The sequence below is a fragment of the Corvus brachyrhynchos genome, unplaced genomic scaffold (genome assembly GCF_000691975.1).
Source record: "Corvus brachyrhynchos isolate BGI_N302 unplaced genomic scaffold, ASM69197v1 scaffold221, whole genome shotgun sequence".
NCBI classification, from domain to species: Eukaryota; Metazoa; Chordata; class Aves; order Passeriformes; family Corvidae; genus Corvus; species Corvus brachyrhynchos.
The window spans coordinates 3625418-3641909 of record NW_008236622.1 but is presented as its reverse complement, the minus strand read 5'-3'; the positions used below and the strand labels follow the sequence as shown (position 1 = coordinate 3641909).

General features: G+C 40.8%; 1 protein-coding gene across 2 annotated transcripts in view; it reads right to left on the bottom strand.

Moving 5' to 3' along the window:
* The window catches only part of PID1 (phosphotyrosine interaction domain containing 1), an 89382-nt gene that overhangs the window by 46619 nt on the left and 26271 nt on the right, over window positions 1-16492 (bottom strand). For both annotated transcript variants that reach the window (XM_008644156.2, XM_017726501.1), the window contains exon 2: window positions 7952-8098. In XM_008644156.2, the coding sequence (XP_008642378.2) occupies window positions 7952-8098 (147 nt within the window). The remainder of the gene's footprint in view (window positions 1-7951; window positions 8099-16492) is intronic.

Below are 16492 nucleotides of genomic sequence, written 5' to 3'. Positions count from 1 at the left end.
GCCGCGCCTCGCTGAGCTGCCGACACTGCAGCTCACGTCACTCCACCTGCGCGTGGGAACTGCCTTGCTGCTGCTCAGAGAGCGCTCGGTCCACGTGGGCGAGGCCACACAGTCCCTGAAGCAGTTTTAACTTCTCCAGGACACATCTGAAATTGTTCAACAGTCTCGGTAATTAAATAATATTCACGAAAATATTGTCCATCGGCATGTATTTTGACTCAGAAATTAACTGTGTCCAAACGGTCTTCCAAAAGTCTTTGGTAAGAATCAAATCCCAAGAAACGTAGAAAAAGTTCTTAAACAACCATGCCAGGAAATGTTTCAGTTGCTTTTGAGCTTGAATTAAACTAAAATTTACAAATCGTTGTTCAAGAATCTTTTCAAGTTTAAGATAAATGTCCATATGAGGCTCTGAGAGCCAAGAGTCTTTCCACGGTTCCTCCATAGTATAGAGATGGAACAGCAAAACAAATACAAGAAGAGAAATCCAGAGTTTACTCACAAATCAGTCCCTGTCCTTAGGGATCGGGGATTGTTCTGCTCACATTATCCACCATTTGTTACAGCAGGGATACTGCAACACGTGTATCAGACAAGGAGGCCCGTGGAAAAGAAATAGCTATGGACAGATTCTTGATAGATGTTTCAGAGATGTTTATTTCTCCAGCCGCATGGCTGGGGCTCTGCCCAGGAACTGCAGCAATCACGGGACCCGAGGGTCCTTCTGCCCGCGCAGGGAAACACAAAACAACCATTGGGGAATGAGGCTGAGCAGGGGCAGGGAAACCCCGTGTCTACCCCCCAGGGCCCCTCTCCCAGGGCCACATGGCAGGCGGGAAGGAACCCCGACATTTACCCAATTTATATTCTCCACCTAAGACTCCTGGACATCAGGAAATGAAGCATTACAATGCTTTAACAACCTTCTGCAATTGCATTTATCCTTCGTGTTTCTATTAGATCCTCTGCACCCATTTAAAGTATAAATTCTCACCAACATAAATGGGTTTTCCATGCATGTAATTAAAAAAATCATATGCAAGAGAGACTCTTTCTTAAGCTGAGAGCAGCCAGTGTCAAACACCCTGCAGTGAGTGCTGCCTGAGGGCTGCTGCTGTCCTGCACAGGTCATCCCACCTTGCTCATGGTGGAGCCCACAGCAAAACTCTCAGCAGCTTCATAGGTACAGGGCAGGACCTTACCATATGGGCATGTTTTGAAACAGAAATGAGCACATGCAACTCTCCATTTTCAATGTTAGAACAAGATTCAGCCAATAAAGTCATGTTTCAAGATTTCTGCAAGCAGTTTATTCTTCCACAACTTCAGGATGGATCTTTTTTATTTCCTTTCATTTCTGTAATACTAAATCAATAAAAAGGGAAAAAAATACTTCACCTTTATATAGCATACTTGTTGGATTATTAGTTCATTTGATGCACTTCACCTTTGGAAAACACATCATCAAAGCCTCTGCATCTCTGACCAACCAGCACTGTATCTAAGTATAGTGGAGCTGCTAAGTTTTGCCCCATGCAAGAGTTCATGTGTGTCCTTTTGGTTCATTTCATGAGCGGAGAAAGGAGCAGAGAAACAATCTCTCAGTTCACAACACAAAGTAAGTAATGCTTAAGGATAACACTAGAAGGCCTTTAATAAAGCAAGAAGAAATAAAGCTCTGTGCTTCTGACCCAAATTAAACACAGTGGAAAATAGCAGGCTGGGGAGTGATGGTACAATTAGCTTTTCTCACTTGTTTAATTTGTTTCTTTATTAAACTTAATGGTCATCTTAATATTACAGGCCTACAAAATGGTAATGAAGACCAGGCAGCTAGCGGGACTTGTATTTACAACTGCACTCAAAACAATCATCCTTGACCATGCAATGGATGCAAAAAGAGCACTTTTATTAAGTTTTATAAAGATAAAGTGAGGTGGTTTTAAGATTATGTGCAGCTTCCAAGCAGCTATGGTTTCAGTAGCCGAAAGAGCGATAAACATTCAATGGGAGAAGGCTTTTTAAATTATTTGTGGAAATTTAAGGAAAACACAAGACTTTTAACTACCCATTTATGTCATTGGATTTCACTATCCCAGAAAGACTATAGATACATTTTCAGCCATTTTGAGTCAACAGGACATAAAACCAGTGAAGAGCACCTTGGTCTCATGGTACTGACATGAGAGACAGTGTTCTTGTTGCATTTTGTCTGATTCAGTGTGAAGACACACAGAACCAACCCATAGCAGTAACACAATTACAGGGCAGCAGAGGGAAGCCACTCGCCCACACTTCAGCAATCCAGAGCAAAAACTTAGGGGTTAGGGAGCAATGAAGGGAAGAGGAATGAGGCTGGAATTGCCACCACCAAAGCCATGCTGTATGGGCTGTTTGAAGCTGGGAGGATGGCTCATCAATTTAGACATTTTCTGAATGCTGAAGGGCCCCCAGGCCCAGCAGATGGGGAGCATGCTGTCCCCCTGAATGCTCAAGTGGTAATATATTTGGCCACCGCCAAGGCTGAGCTGATTAGGATGGGACACCAGTAGAAGAAGTTGCATAGGCCAGAAATGCTGGAGAAAACAGCTTGGGAAAGTGTGGTCTAGAGGGGAAAAAAGTAACAACATTTTAAGTTCTAAAAATGCAATGACCAGTAAAAGCAATAACACAGCAGTACTAAATTTGCTATAGAGGCATGTAGGGTAGAGTAGAAATGGGGTATTTTGCAAGTATGTGGTAAGAGATAGTCCTACTGCAAGGCTTTTGCAATCAAACTTAACAAGGCAGAAAACCAAAAATAGTCAGTAATATCTGAGAAGACATTATTCCTAAATGACTCTCTTACATGAGGAATTAGAATCAGGCCTAGTAGGGCAATTTTAAGACAATGTCTCATTTCTTTAAATATCCCAATGAGAAACATCGTAATTCTAAAGATCATCATTAAATCTCAATCAATATTACTCTCTATTCATCCTGTAATGAGCTCCTGTATGAACTTTTCCCTTGCAGACCAAACTTCCAGTCTCTGCTACCCTGCTGTACATCCTGTTGCTCAAAACGTGAGACAATTTCATGTGCATGGAGATCGATTAGTAGGGCCCACAGGTGATGGAATTGTCTCTAATGGTGAAAGTTACTTTTCAGAAAAGAAGAAAAATGGAGGAAAGACAGAGAGACAAAGGGAAAATGAAAGCTATTGGCAGCAGCCAGCAAAGCCAGAAGAAGAGCAGGAACAAGGACAACAGGCTGTGGCTTTGCTGAAAGGGCCAGAGCTGCTGCTGGAGTGCAGGCACAGGTCAGGTCCTCTTAGGCACTGCCCAGCTGTCCCAGAAAACACCCCAAATCCAGTTCATAGGTTGACATACATGTACCAGCATCAGGTGTGCCCCAGAGTTATACCAGTCAAGCTTGGTGTCCAACTGCTGAAACTACACTGGTGCTATGGAAGCCCAGCTGTGGCCTTGGCCCCACTGTCATCACAAGCCTGCAGCCAGCTTAGTACAGGAAACACTTTGTTTTTGCCTCAGGTGAGAAGCTATTAAGCTACTCTGAAAGACCAAACTCCATTTATTTATGTTACTTCTTGTCTACTTTTAAATCTCTATCAGTATGTGCAAGACTTGGTTTTAAAACACCATTACCACACAAATGCCATTTACATAAATTGTTGAACAAGACTTTCATCCATCTTATCTAAGATGCATCACAGAAGTTTCCACATCATACCTTCCACAAAGCCTGAATTAACAAGCTCATCAAGTCAATCCAATAAGACAGGCAAGCAACAAGTATCATTCCTGTAAATACCGTATCACTAAAATATATTTTGCCATTTCATAAAAGCATACTCTTAAGAATACAATTATTTGCACTGTTTATGCTCCTCTCAGCCTCCCGGGCTGCTGAGAAAAGCTTGTCCACTGGTGGGAACTGGAGGAATAAGATCGCCTGACCCAGACGAGCTACTGATTATTCAGTACTGACTTCACTTTGAAGGGTCTTTCAATAAAAAGGAAAAAAATGTAAACATACTACACCACTTTAAAAATTGCAGACAGCATTTTTAACCTCTGTCCTTTTGCATTACTGTATCAGTGCCTGGAAAAGCTACAGCAAAAGAGAGCTCCCTTCATGCCACCACCATGGCTCAAAGGGACAGAAATCAAGAAACATTAGAATCAATATAAGCCGATTTGGACACTAAGGAAGAATAAACGACACAGAACTTAAACAAGATCTGTTAAAAGCCATGGAGAAAACAGGTATTTCTGAGTAGAGACTAACTTATTTTCTAGAGATACTCCAGATTTTGCATTTCCATCTGGTGGTGGTACTTAGTGTTGTGATCAGTGACAAGGAGATTTCCAGCAGAAACACAAGAGTGCCCATTTGACAGGAAAAACCTACAAGCAGGACAGCCACAGTCTAATTGAAATCCTTGGGATCTGAACAAGAATGGATGCTTTTTCATATACACACATTTAAATCACCCTCATACCCGAATGGAAAACATGCTCTACTAAAATAAAATCAAATCAGGAACCTGGGAATGAAAGTGTGGTCCAGCTACTAAGAAAAGATTTATTCTCACTCTTTTTCGTCTTTCCTCAGGAATGGGTACTTTAGCTTAAGCTGAGACTTGCCATTTACAGGTATACAATAAGCCAGTTGGGTTTTTTCATTCCTTAGAGCAGCTGCCAACCTTAGCCCTTGGTGATCCAGCATTCAATAATGCCATGCCTGTTGCAGGGAGGAGGCAGGATGCACACAGGTCCTCAACCGTGTTTCCCAGAGAAATGGCAGCTCTCTGGGCACTGCATCCCAGTGCCCTGCCTCAGCATCCTCAGCTGAAGGAGGACACGAAGCTGCAGCTCCTCTGGGGCCAGAGACCTACCTTTCAGCTACTGTACACCATGGTTCAAATAAACCACATGATACCCCAGGAAAAAGCACAGAGGCTGAGTACTTTATTGTACCCAGAAATCCTGCTCTGGTTTAGGCTGTCTGCTGCATGGGGCAGCACCAGTCCAATCCCAGGGTGCATGGCTGTCACTCCCCCTTTGCAAACAGGGCTGGTGGGGAAAGAAGGGCAAGGGGGGCAAGAAGGTGCCCTTTGGGAACTACAGCTTCCAAGTCAACCTGTCTGACTGAGCAAGCAGCACCACAAACTCCCAAACGTGTGCACCTAAAGCTCTGTGCTGCAAATCAGTGTTAACACTACCCATTTCTCCTACTTGGGGAAATCATGTCCATGAGTCTAGAAGGGTGGGAAGGACAAGCACATGCAACCCAAGCAGGCACGTGTAGATGTGCAGTTACAGAAGGAATAAGTTTTAAGTCTTCTGCTATAAGGAAAAATATTTTAGAAACCATGATGGCAACAAAGTTGCATCAGATGTGGAATTGGACAAGAAAGAAAAGCTTTCTGAATTTGTTCAATTGTTTAACTTTCCAGATTTGGTGGGGGTTCCCCCAAGATTACTTCAAACTAGACATTTCCCTGCTATTCTTAAAACCATCCCATTGAATTACTAAATGAGATTAGATCTCAGCAAAAAAGTTTTGTTACTTCAAGATTCAGCAGCTAACTGCAAATGAAAGCGAAAAGAGAAGCCTGTCTTGTGATGAAAGGACAAGTAAAAGAGCAATCACATCAGAAAACCAATGCCCAGACCTCTGAACAGCAAAGCAATTGCATGCGTCAAGTTCCCATAACAAGATGGTGCCAGCTGAGGCTTATGTTAAAACTGTGCAATAAAATTACATGTCTGGAGCCTCTGTCAGAAGAATGATGCTATCTCATTAATGGGATTACATAGAAAAATTGGAGGGATTTCAGTCAAGAGGAATAAAATGATTAAGGATCAAAAGAGCGTGACTCATGAAAGCAAGTAGTAACTGGATGCTATGCTCTTGCCTGAAAAGCCCAAGTCTCAGAACCAGACAGGCCTGGTGGTACCAGCAACATCACAGCATCTCCTCCCTTACACCCGGAGTAACAGGAATAGATCAGACCCCCCAGAGCAAAAACTCATATTATAAAATTCAAGCTTTTTTATGGCAACACTATTATTGTATTACTCAGCAAAAAACAAATAATCGGAGGGGAAAGAGGACAGGAAAGTTAATTACCTATAAACAGCTGGTAAGAAGAATACATTTTGTCAGGAAAAAAGAGGGGGAAAAGAAAGAGATTGTGACTACAGAGACTGGGTAAAATTGAAGCCTTTCAGTTAGTAGCAGGAGAGGATTTCTTAGCCACAGGAACAACATACATGTGGAATCATCTTCCCAAGGGGTGTCCTGAAAATCCCAACAGCTGAATCACCTGAAGAGGGCCTGGCCACTACCCCAAAACCACCATCATAAGACTCCAGCACTGACAGGAGGTAAACTAGCTATAGGGGAGGGGAGAAGGAGAAACTGTTCAGGAAGGAAAACGGGAGTGTTGTGGTAGCAGATGTTCCCTAGTCAGCACTACTATGCTATACTGCAGGAAAAATAAATGAATAAATAAAAGAGATCTAAATATAGAATGAGATTCTCTTCACTGAGGGGTTCAACATCTCTCTGCAATTCATCTTTTCCAATTGAAGGACTGTAAGTTGAATAAAAAGCTTCATTTAAATTCCATACACATTCACAAAGATAAACTGATTTCAGAAAGCATTATTATGCCTGACCTCTTTCACTGGGGGTGAACCATTTTCATCATAGCTAATATTCCCTAAAAATTCATTAGATGCCAACATAAAGGAAAAAAGCATCACCATGGATGCTGCGAGCTACCATACGAAGCATTTTAGAGTCACTTCCCCTGCATTCCTCTGCATCAGCATGGGGCAGCTCTGCTTCAACACCCAGCAGCAGAGTCCTGTTCCTGGCTATTGTGACAGGCAAAGAGTTAAACACTTGGGAAGTGACACTTTCCAAGAAGAAACTTTGCTGAGGAAGTGCCAGACTGGGAGGTGCCCAAGTACAGTATGCCAAAAGAATCAGGGGAACACACAATTTCTTGTGAAGAAAGCAGTTTCATGCGTTTGTGCATACACACTGGCAGGGAAGGGGTTTAGGATATTTAATTGCACTTTGGATGTTCTCCAGTACATGTAGCATCAAGCAACAGCTCTTCTAGAGTTAATACTTCACAGAGCAGGAGAGTCTGAAGCCCAGTTCTCTCCATTTTCACTAAGACCCTCAAGGGCAGGTGGATACTCCCTACAACTAGCAGCCAGGCTGGGTGAGGGGAATCTGTTGCCAAGCCCCAACTGGCAGCACAGGTCGAACTGGTACCCAGCTCAATCTTCAAGGCTGCCCATGGCTCTGCAAGGCCAGGCGAGCTCTGTGACCAAGGCAAATTACTTCAAGAAAAGATGCAAACAGAGCAGATTTGTTTCCTACTTTTATATGGCTTCTTACCACAGAAGAACACACTCGAGGCTCTTAGGCCATTAAACTTTTAAAAAGAGGAATAGCTTTTGCAGAAGTTCTGCTTTGATGTAACTGGGCAAATTGATCTTGTTGCTTCACCAGATCAAGACATAAGTCTCCTGTCCCCCTTTTTCCTTTTTTATCTTAAAAACCCCAAACAAAAAAAGAAAAAAACCCCAACCAAACTAACCTTGAGTTTTAAGCTGCAACACTAGCCCTTACAGAAATAACGTCAGTGTTTACAATAAGTAGTGTTCATCACAGGCTGTTAGAAATCCTCCACAATTTGCATTGTGACGCGTAACCCAAACCTCTTCCTCCTGAAGCCCAAAATTTCTGGTCAGAAATGCTCAATGACTTTTTTGATTCAGAAACTTTATAGTAATAGTAGCAGTTAATGGAATTTCCAGAACAGCAGTGACCATGTTGGTTACTTTGAGCTCTTTAGGGTTCTCACAAACACATGGGACACCTCCACAGTGGTCTCAATCCTTCAGTTTATACTTCAGAGTACCTTGCATCCAGTGTGAGTCCGGGTCTTCATGAGGGGAGTTGTGGTGCACAGCTCAATGGCTTCTGGTTCATGGAAGATCACTGTCGGGAGAGGCTCTTTACGAAGAGTTAGGACATTCAGCTTAGTCTTTAACATGGTCTGAAAGTGCTAAACAGAAAAAGAAAAGAAATTACCTCCAGTTCTAGTGCAGAAAAATACGAGTTAATAGTTGGACATGTCTGCATGTTTCACTTGCTGTTCAATGCCTTGCAAGCTTTCCTGGGGAGAGTTAACAAATACTATAACTTGAGACCAGTCATTACTATCAGCAATGTGGAGATTTTTTAATTAAAAAAGATATACACACACAAAGTGAAAGGATTCATTACAATCCACAAAGAGTCTAAATTCAACCTCTGATCACTTGCAAGTATATAGTAAAACTGTTCATGGACCCAGTTCCTCTACTAATGTCTACAGGGAAGAACAACAGGGAATCAAAGACCATTATAAGGACTATGGATTCATCCATCCTTGTTCTCCTTCCTCTGTACTTAAATCTCATCCCACTGACCTTTGTAGATGTTACCATTCCCACTGAGCTGAATCCCTCATTGGTTTGCCTTTGTCACATGAATTTTATATTCTCTTCCTTTGTCAGCAAGAGTTCTTGTAGTCTCCAATGTAAATGTCACTCTCGGTACTAATGAATAGATGTCATTCAAAACTTGTCACTTTCTGTAACAGACTCCCCAGGCTTAGGTGAAGAACTATCCAAGTGGACAGTAAAGTCATCAAATTAAAAGTTTCTCAGCAATTGCTTAGAGTGAGGAAAGTCAATCCTTGAAAGACTTCCAAATCAATTTTGTGAAATCAGGGGAGTCAAGAGATATTTTTTAACATTTAGATTTTTCTTCGAACTGACCTTCATTTGAAAACTGAACTTTTCACGTTACTACTTATCTAAGGCGGGAAAAATGCAGATATGAACCAAATAAAGGTAGTAACATGCCACAGCACTGTCTAATGAAGTATGACTTTATCAAAACTTCCTAAGTTGACTCTTACCAAGCAGCAGTTATTAGACATATATGCAATGACTCCAGATTACTTTCATCAAAACGAAACCATTTTTTCTGACTTTTCATAGGAGATTCTTAACTTGCTTTGCAGCCACCCTTTTTCTCAGTCTCCACTTTACGTCTGCAAGGCAGACAAGCATTACTGGGTCTGGCTTGCAGAAAAAGAGATGCTAAGTGATTTCCCAGAATCATGCAAGAAGCCTCTATAGGAGCTAGGAAATCAACACAGGTCCTTGCTGTTCAGCCCTGTGCTTTACACAAATAGAGTGTCAATTCAACATTTTATTTATACATGGGGATGAATCAGCTATTTAGATCCTATGCTGGTTTTCTGTGGATTTTTGTTGATATAAATATTCCATCAAAAATAAACTTGCTATTAATTCATAAATACTTTATCATGTGCCAACTGAAAGCCTACTGATACACTTTTATAACAGTTTAGTCCTTAGTTCGTCAGTGTTTAAGTCTAACAATTGTTATGATACTGGAACTACAGCACTTCAAGCACTCTTAGAAATATGTTCAAAGCATATACACTAACAGTCTGTGAAAACAGTACTTGTTTACCTATTTCACACATGAAGTTACAGCCTGTTAACAGCAATACTTTAGGGCCTCTGTGGTATTTGTGCAAGCATTCAGGTTTTTATCCCAGTGAAACTCTCTACTCATACTATTTTTCACCTGCTCATCTTACATGTTACCCCATTCACTCTCCCAAACACAGCTCCATCAAAAAAGTACTCCATTTAAGGTGATTATACATTGAAGAATATTCTTTGACATGTTTCTTCTATTATCATGAAGATAATAGTTCTTTGACAGCTAGAGTTACTAAAACTGACAGAAAACCTACTTCATTTTACTTTTAGGTTGCAATTAACAGCCTTTTGTTTGGAGTTTCCTAGGCCTCTCCATTAAGTTGTTAGCAAAGGCTGAACAGCAGGTAAAACGCCATGATGAGTACAAAGCAAGCTGAAGGTTTGAGACGCTGTGTTTTGAAGGAGCATCATTGATTACCAGCTGCAGTGCTGGGCTTGTTGGTGCCACTGACTAACTGCTGTCTGCTACAGCTTGACTTACTTTTGTCTATAGGCTCTAGGTCTGCTAACATGCTGCTGAGCTTGTATTTCTGGAGGAGAAAATATGCAAAAGGCAGAGGGTGCTGGAGCTCAGGTCCAGCCATGCACAGATTTTCCCTGTGACTGATCCCTTTTCAAGCCCGGGGAAATGCTGGCTCCAGGGCTTTCTGCTGCTATCTTGTGCATGCAGGGGATGGGAGAGGAAGACAGATGGAAAAAAATGTACTATTAACCTCATGTTGTACTATTTTCCAAGTGAGCCAATTTTGGATCAACAGAGATAATGGTTGTGAAATAATCAGGTTAAAGAACCTGTCCTAGCATTTAACTTTTCCCTCGAGTGCTGAAAGAGCTCTATTTCTACAAATTATCTGTTTACAGGGCTTCTCCAACAAATAATGGTGCTTCCATTAGCCAACAGATGCATAAAACTCCATTTAGACCTTCTGAGTAGTGAGCTTGGACCTGCAAAATGGTTGTTCTCCTCTGCTGACATCTCTATAAACTTCAATGAGACTACTGACAGAAAGGGCACAATTTGACCAAAATGAAAACTATGGCAATGATCTGTCTTTTTTTTTCATGTTGTAACAACCACATATACAATCTTAAACAAGGAAAAGCCTTACAAAGGCAATTCAATACTCGTATGAGCAGCAAGTTGGAGTGATTGCGTGCCAAAAACACTAGAGCACAACTGGCAGCAAACAGCTGATTAGTTGCCAGAGAAGTGCAGAAAGGATTGGGGGTGGACACAGAAATAGCCTTTTGCTTTGGCCCACAGGGCTAATGCAGACCATGCTGTGCTCCCTGCACAGGTCATGTGATGGCTGCTATAAGAAAATCAAATCTCTGCCAGGAGACATCACGCAGGGAGCCCCCAGATAAGCATGTTATTTAAACACATGCCTAACTTTCACTATGTGAGCAGTCCCAGTAAAGCACGCGTGGGTAGTCAATGGGATTATTCATGTGCTTTAAGCCAAGAACAGGACAAAGCACTTCGCTGAACCCATTTCTTGGGTTTCCACTCCAAACTGGCATCTCCTGCAGAAACTGTTGGCAAAAGGTGACCTATAACAGTAGCCAATGTATTTTTTGAGAAGAGGCATTCACTCTCCACTGCTGTGAACTCAAAATATTTCTTTAAAGTGCTTTAAGTTCACAAAATTCTTGAAAAGCATGACTTTGGCAATCCCGCAAATATGGTTTCAGGGAACATTATACCATTCACATTTCATGTGCCAGAACCACTAGGTTCATTTGGTGGCTCTTATATTGAAAATCATCATCAGAAAATATTCTTAGCTGGCATGATTATACCAACAGCTCAAAACTACACATCACTCATTCTTTATCCATTTAGATGGTGCTACTGATACGACTTTATATTTTAAAGAAATGCAAGGAGCAACATAACAGTAAGAAATTGGCAGTAAGTTTAAAGATACCTTGAGCAAATGAAAATACCTTAAATGCCGAAGAAAGCATCAGACCTGTAAATAGCATTGTATTTTCCTAGTTGCTGAACATTACAACACTCAGAGCAAAATTTAAGTAAAGCTGCCAATAACACTGGACAATGACCTTAATTCAAAACCATAGTTTTGCTTATTCAAGGACTCAAGTTCCATCAGTTTATTTTGCTTAGTTTACCCATCTTAATGGCATCCTTTTCCCCTGCAGAAGAAAACCAAATGGTGCATAAATGTTAGCCCAAACCCAGAGCAGGCTAAGACTGTCTCTAGAGAGGTGCTGCTTCCTGTCTCCTTGGTGACCCTCAAAGTGCTCCATATTTCAATGAAAACCCTGCTATCACTAACACTCAGCTACCAGTTAATTGAACATAAGAATCAAGAACTTCTATATTGTTTAACATATATTTTGTTATCAGCTCAACAGTCACACATTAGCTCTAGACTAACTAGTTCACAACATTCAACTTGCAAATTTTACGTGCTGCGTATTTAGTTCAGGCACAATTTCTGTTGCTGTTAAAACTAAAAATTAACAGGATTTGGGTTTTGTTTTAGTTTGTCAGCAAAAATACAATCACTTTCAGAACTCAGGCCAAATATCTTGGAGAAAGTAACTATGATTCCATGCAAGGAAACATGACTTGGAGGAGAAAATTATGCACTGAAATTTGTAATAATAATGCTCTTCATCTTCAGGTCTTGACAAAACAGTCACTGCTGTTCACAATACTGAGTATTCAGCAGCCAAGCCTAGTGGACCTTTTAATTTTCATGATGGAAATAAAGGCCCGAAGTCAAAAATCTAAGAAAGGGTTATATATTGGATAGGAGTATAAAAATAAAGGTCAAGAAAGAGGGGACTGTAACTCATTATAATCCAGCAACAGGAGATGAGCAAAATAAACACATTTTACAGGCTAATTGGGTTGCAACATGGTGATTTTAAGAAAAGTCTTCAGCACCTTAGCCCTCATCCCCCATTCTCTCTTAACATCAGCATTACAGTCAACACATGACTGCATAAACTGGCGTCACATTTCCAGATGACCTGTACTTGGCCAATTTTGCCAGAGATGCACATTGAATCCAAACCCAAAAATGAATGTTAACTTATGAAAAAGAGTTATTCTGAAAGTTCAAAGACTCTGAAAGAGGGATCTGCCAGAACAAGAAGCAGTCCTCTGGGCAATTCTTCCTTCTACAGCACCTACAAAGGAATTTCCAGATGAAATCCATATTAGTGCATCAGCAAAAGATCAGTCCCAGGGAAATTCAAAAATAATCTCTATAATTTACTATTTCAGCATAAGTACCTCTCTACCTCTGAAACCCATTTAGTTCTGGAATGAACACAGAACTTTTCAACAGCATCCTACAACAAGACAAAGTAGCCTAGCAGAGGAAAGACACAACCAAGCAAATTGAACTGCAAGAGAATTTTACGAAGTCCTAATGTTCCTTTTCGCCTGTTCCCAGTGGAATTTAGCTACCCACCATCCAGTCTGTAGGTACAAGAGGAGATGACAACACAATAGACCTTTAGCACTATGGTTACCCCATGAGTGACATGAGCACAGCTGTGAGCTGAGGACCACCCAACTCCAAGCCTCCAGCTTTTCAGCAAGGAAAGAAGAATTCTGATCTATATGAAAGCTGATCCATTTCAAGGCTTTGTTTTGTTTAAAGCCAATCTGTCCAGCACAGATACATGTCATATCTGATCCATTTCTTGTTAAACAAATACTGCTAATACAGTTTAAATGCTTTCCCTCCCCCATATTAAACTATACCGTGCCTTATTTATTTACCCTTTACTAGCAGTTCATATAAACATTGTACTGAACACTACAATACCCTCTACAGAAGGGATAGAAGCAATTTATCATGATAAAGTCAGAAATCATCCCATCAGCAGCCTGCTCTGTAACACAAAATTGACTGGCATGCACAAACCCAAGACCATGTCACAACTATACTCAAGCAGATCCATCCCAAGTAACCTTCTTGAAACCAATCCAGCTCCAAAAATCCAGTTATTAAAAGCATATCTCATCTAGCATCTCAAGACCTATATTTTGCCAGCCTATTAAAAACAAATCCATTCAATTTCTTTCAGGTAACAGATGCTAGTTATGTGAAAAATCACGTAATTATGTCTGAATTTACATCTCTCAATCACAAAGAAATGCCAACATGCAGAAGTGGTAAGACAGGCTTGCCTGCAGGCACCCTGTTATACATTTTGTAAGTAGAGGAGCTTGGACAGGCCCATGGCACAACTTGGCATGACTCAGTGGGCTGATGGCATGGCACCCGCAAGGATTTTGGGACAAAGCATCTGGGAAATTGTGATCCACAAAACAAAAACAAATAACAACCAAAAAACCAAAAGCCAACCAACCAAACTTCTGTCCCCTCTCCACATGTCCAATGACCATGCATGGTTGCATACTGGAGACCAAACCAGTGCCTGCCACCTCTTCCTCTCTCATGTCCCCTGCTCCTCCCATCCTACCCAGCAGAAAGCACAGGAGAGAGATGGGGTGGCAGAGAGAGTTTGGGCATAGAAAGGAGTAATCTGCATTCAACAGGATAAGCTCTAACCTGTATGACAGGACAGCAAGAAGAAGATAGCATCAAAGCAAGCAGGGCATGAGACTGGGGAAAGGAAAGCACCAGGAGAGGTGGCATACAAGCAATGCTGCCAGGCAGAGCTCCTCCTGGACTTCTCCTGCCATTACTAATAAGGCAGCCGAGAAATAAGGGAGCCAAGGATAAAGCTCTGATGGAAAAACCTATAACATACAGAAACAGTAGATACAAGCAAGGAAAGGGGACACAAGACTGCAGAGAGAAAAGCATGACAAAGTACATGGGAAACCAAAATCAGTGAGTGTTAAAAAGTCTTCCAGCAAAGATGCTACTGGATCTTTGCATGCAAGCACTGGAAATTATTCCATCTCACTCTAATACCAGCTTCTTGGAAATACTCTTTTTCCTGTGGTGGCAAGATGTATCTCTTAAAAACACACAAGTACCAAGATTTCATAAATAGAACCTGCACTCCCTATCGATAGCTGTGATCACACAGCTGCCTGTATGACGATGCTCACATTGCCTTGTTTTCTTACAAGTCTAAAGAATTTCTTTTTTCCTCACAATTTAATTCATGTGAAACGTTTTGTTCTCAGACCCTGTGTACTTTGAGTTTGCTCTGGCTGAATGCCCCCGTTCTGTTGCCAAGCTTATGCGATTCCGATCAGCAGGACTGCTGCCCAAACAAAACACAGTCCCAGATACAAACACCCTCCAAACTGCAGGGAACTTCAGAGCCAGATGAGAATTTCATGACTGATCCTCTAACATCTCTCTATCATCAGTCAAACTAAACCCCAACCTAAACAAATGTAAGTATACAGGATATTCAGAGACCAAGCTTCCAGTTTAGTCATAACTGCTCAGAACCTAAAGCCTCACTATAGAGATTCACATCACAATAGGAAGGAAGGAGTCAATACTTCAGGACACTCATAATCATGAAAATAAAATAAGACCTCCCTAAGACATGAGTGGAGGAGGAAAAAAGTCACAGTACCACAATACAAAGTTCTTTAATCAGGTTTTACATTACAGTGCTTAAATTCCCAGGCTATTATTTCAGTGGAAATAAAGCATGCTGGATGGAAGATGAACATCTAAATATATCTGTTTGGATTTGGGTTTTTACACTTTTTTATCTACTGATGACTGTTAAATATATTCTGAAACAAGCTGTAGTTTCCAATGCCTGGTGTTCATGGCATATATATTTTAGAACATTTTTTTAGCATCAATAGAAATAAAGCATAATAATGTTTACCAATATATCAACAGAGCTGCTCTCATAAATAACTGCTACCAAAATTTTGGCCCCAGAAATCACTGTTAACTCTCAAATTCTAATAACTTTGTCACAACTGAACTAGGTCTGGAATTTTAAACTAGATCACAGTTTCAACCAGAATTTCTCAGTGGAAGCAGAAGAATTTATCAGATCCAGCATTTTCCAGAACAAATGGCAGTTAAAATACGAGTCCAAGACAAGGGAAATGGTTTTAAAAAAAGAAAAAGTAGATATAAATTAAGAAATAGGAGCTGGCAAGAAAAGAAATAACAAAATAGAACACACAGCAGCATAGATACGTCAAGTTCATTCACTTTGGTTTTGAGCTGACCCCTTAGCTGCTTTCCAACATATTTTTCTCCTAACATGAGTTTCCAGTACATGTATTATTTGGTATAGTTGGCCCAATATTAAAACAATGGAATCCTGCAGCATGAAGGCAGCTATTGCTTTTTCAATTTGCTCTTGGAGGCTTTCCAATAATTTGTGTCAGAGGATGCTTTAAAAAGTTCTTTCTCCTCACTCTGTGCCTGGCACAACAAGGCCATCTCAGACAATACCTGCCAGACAGCAACTGCATTCTCCAAAGCAGCCCTTTCAAAACCAGCATTTCACTCTGTCACTCTTGCCCTTCATTATTTGCAATAAATCAATAACTTGGTAAGCAGTTACGTAGTTCAGTGACACCCCTCTTGCCTTGTTAAGACTTATTTTCTGAGACAGGGATACGGACTGGGTGACAAAGGCACCTGCTACAAACAAGGAATCTGCCCTGATTATTTGCTAGAAGTAATACTGTGTTTAATACTATGAAGAAACAAAGGATACAAATTCTTGACAAAAAAGGTTATGTATTGCTTAAATATATATCAAATTAATTTCTGGTCTAATGAATTATTGTATTTACAGCTGCAAAATAATGATAATCCTTTCCTTCCTCTAAAGCTATTTTATCGCTGAGTCCTTTGATGCTAATTTACAGCCCTGCCTTTTCCAGGTCAGAACCACCCCCAAGTTTTAAGTCTGGCATTCCT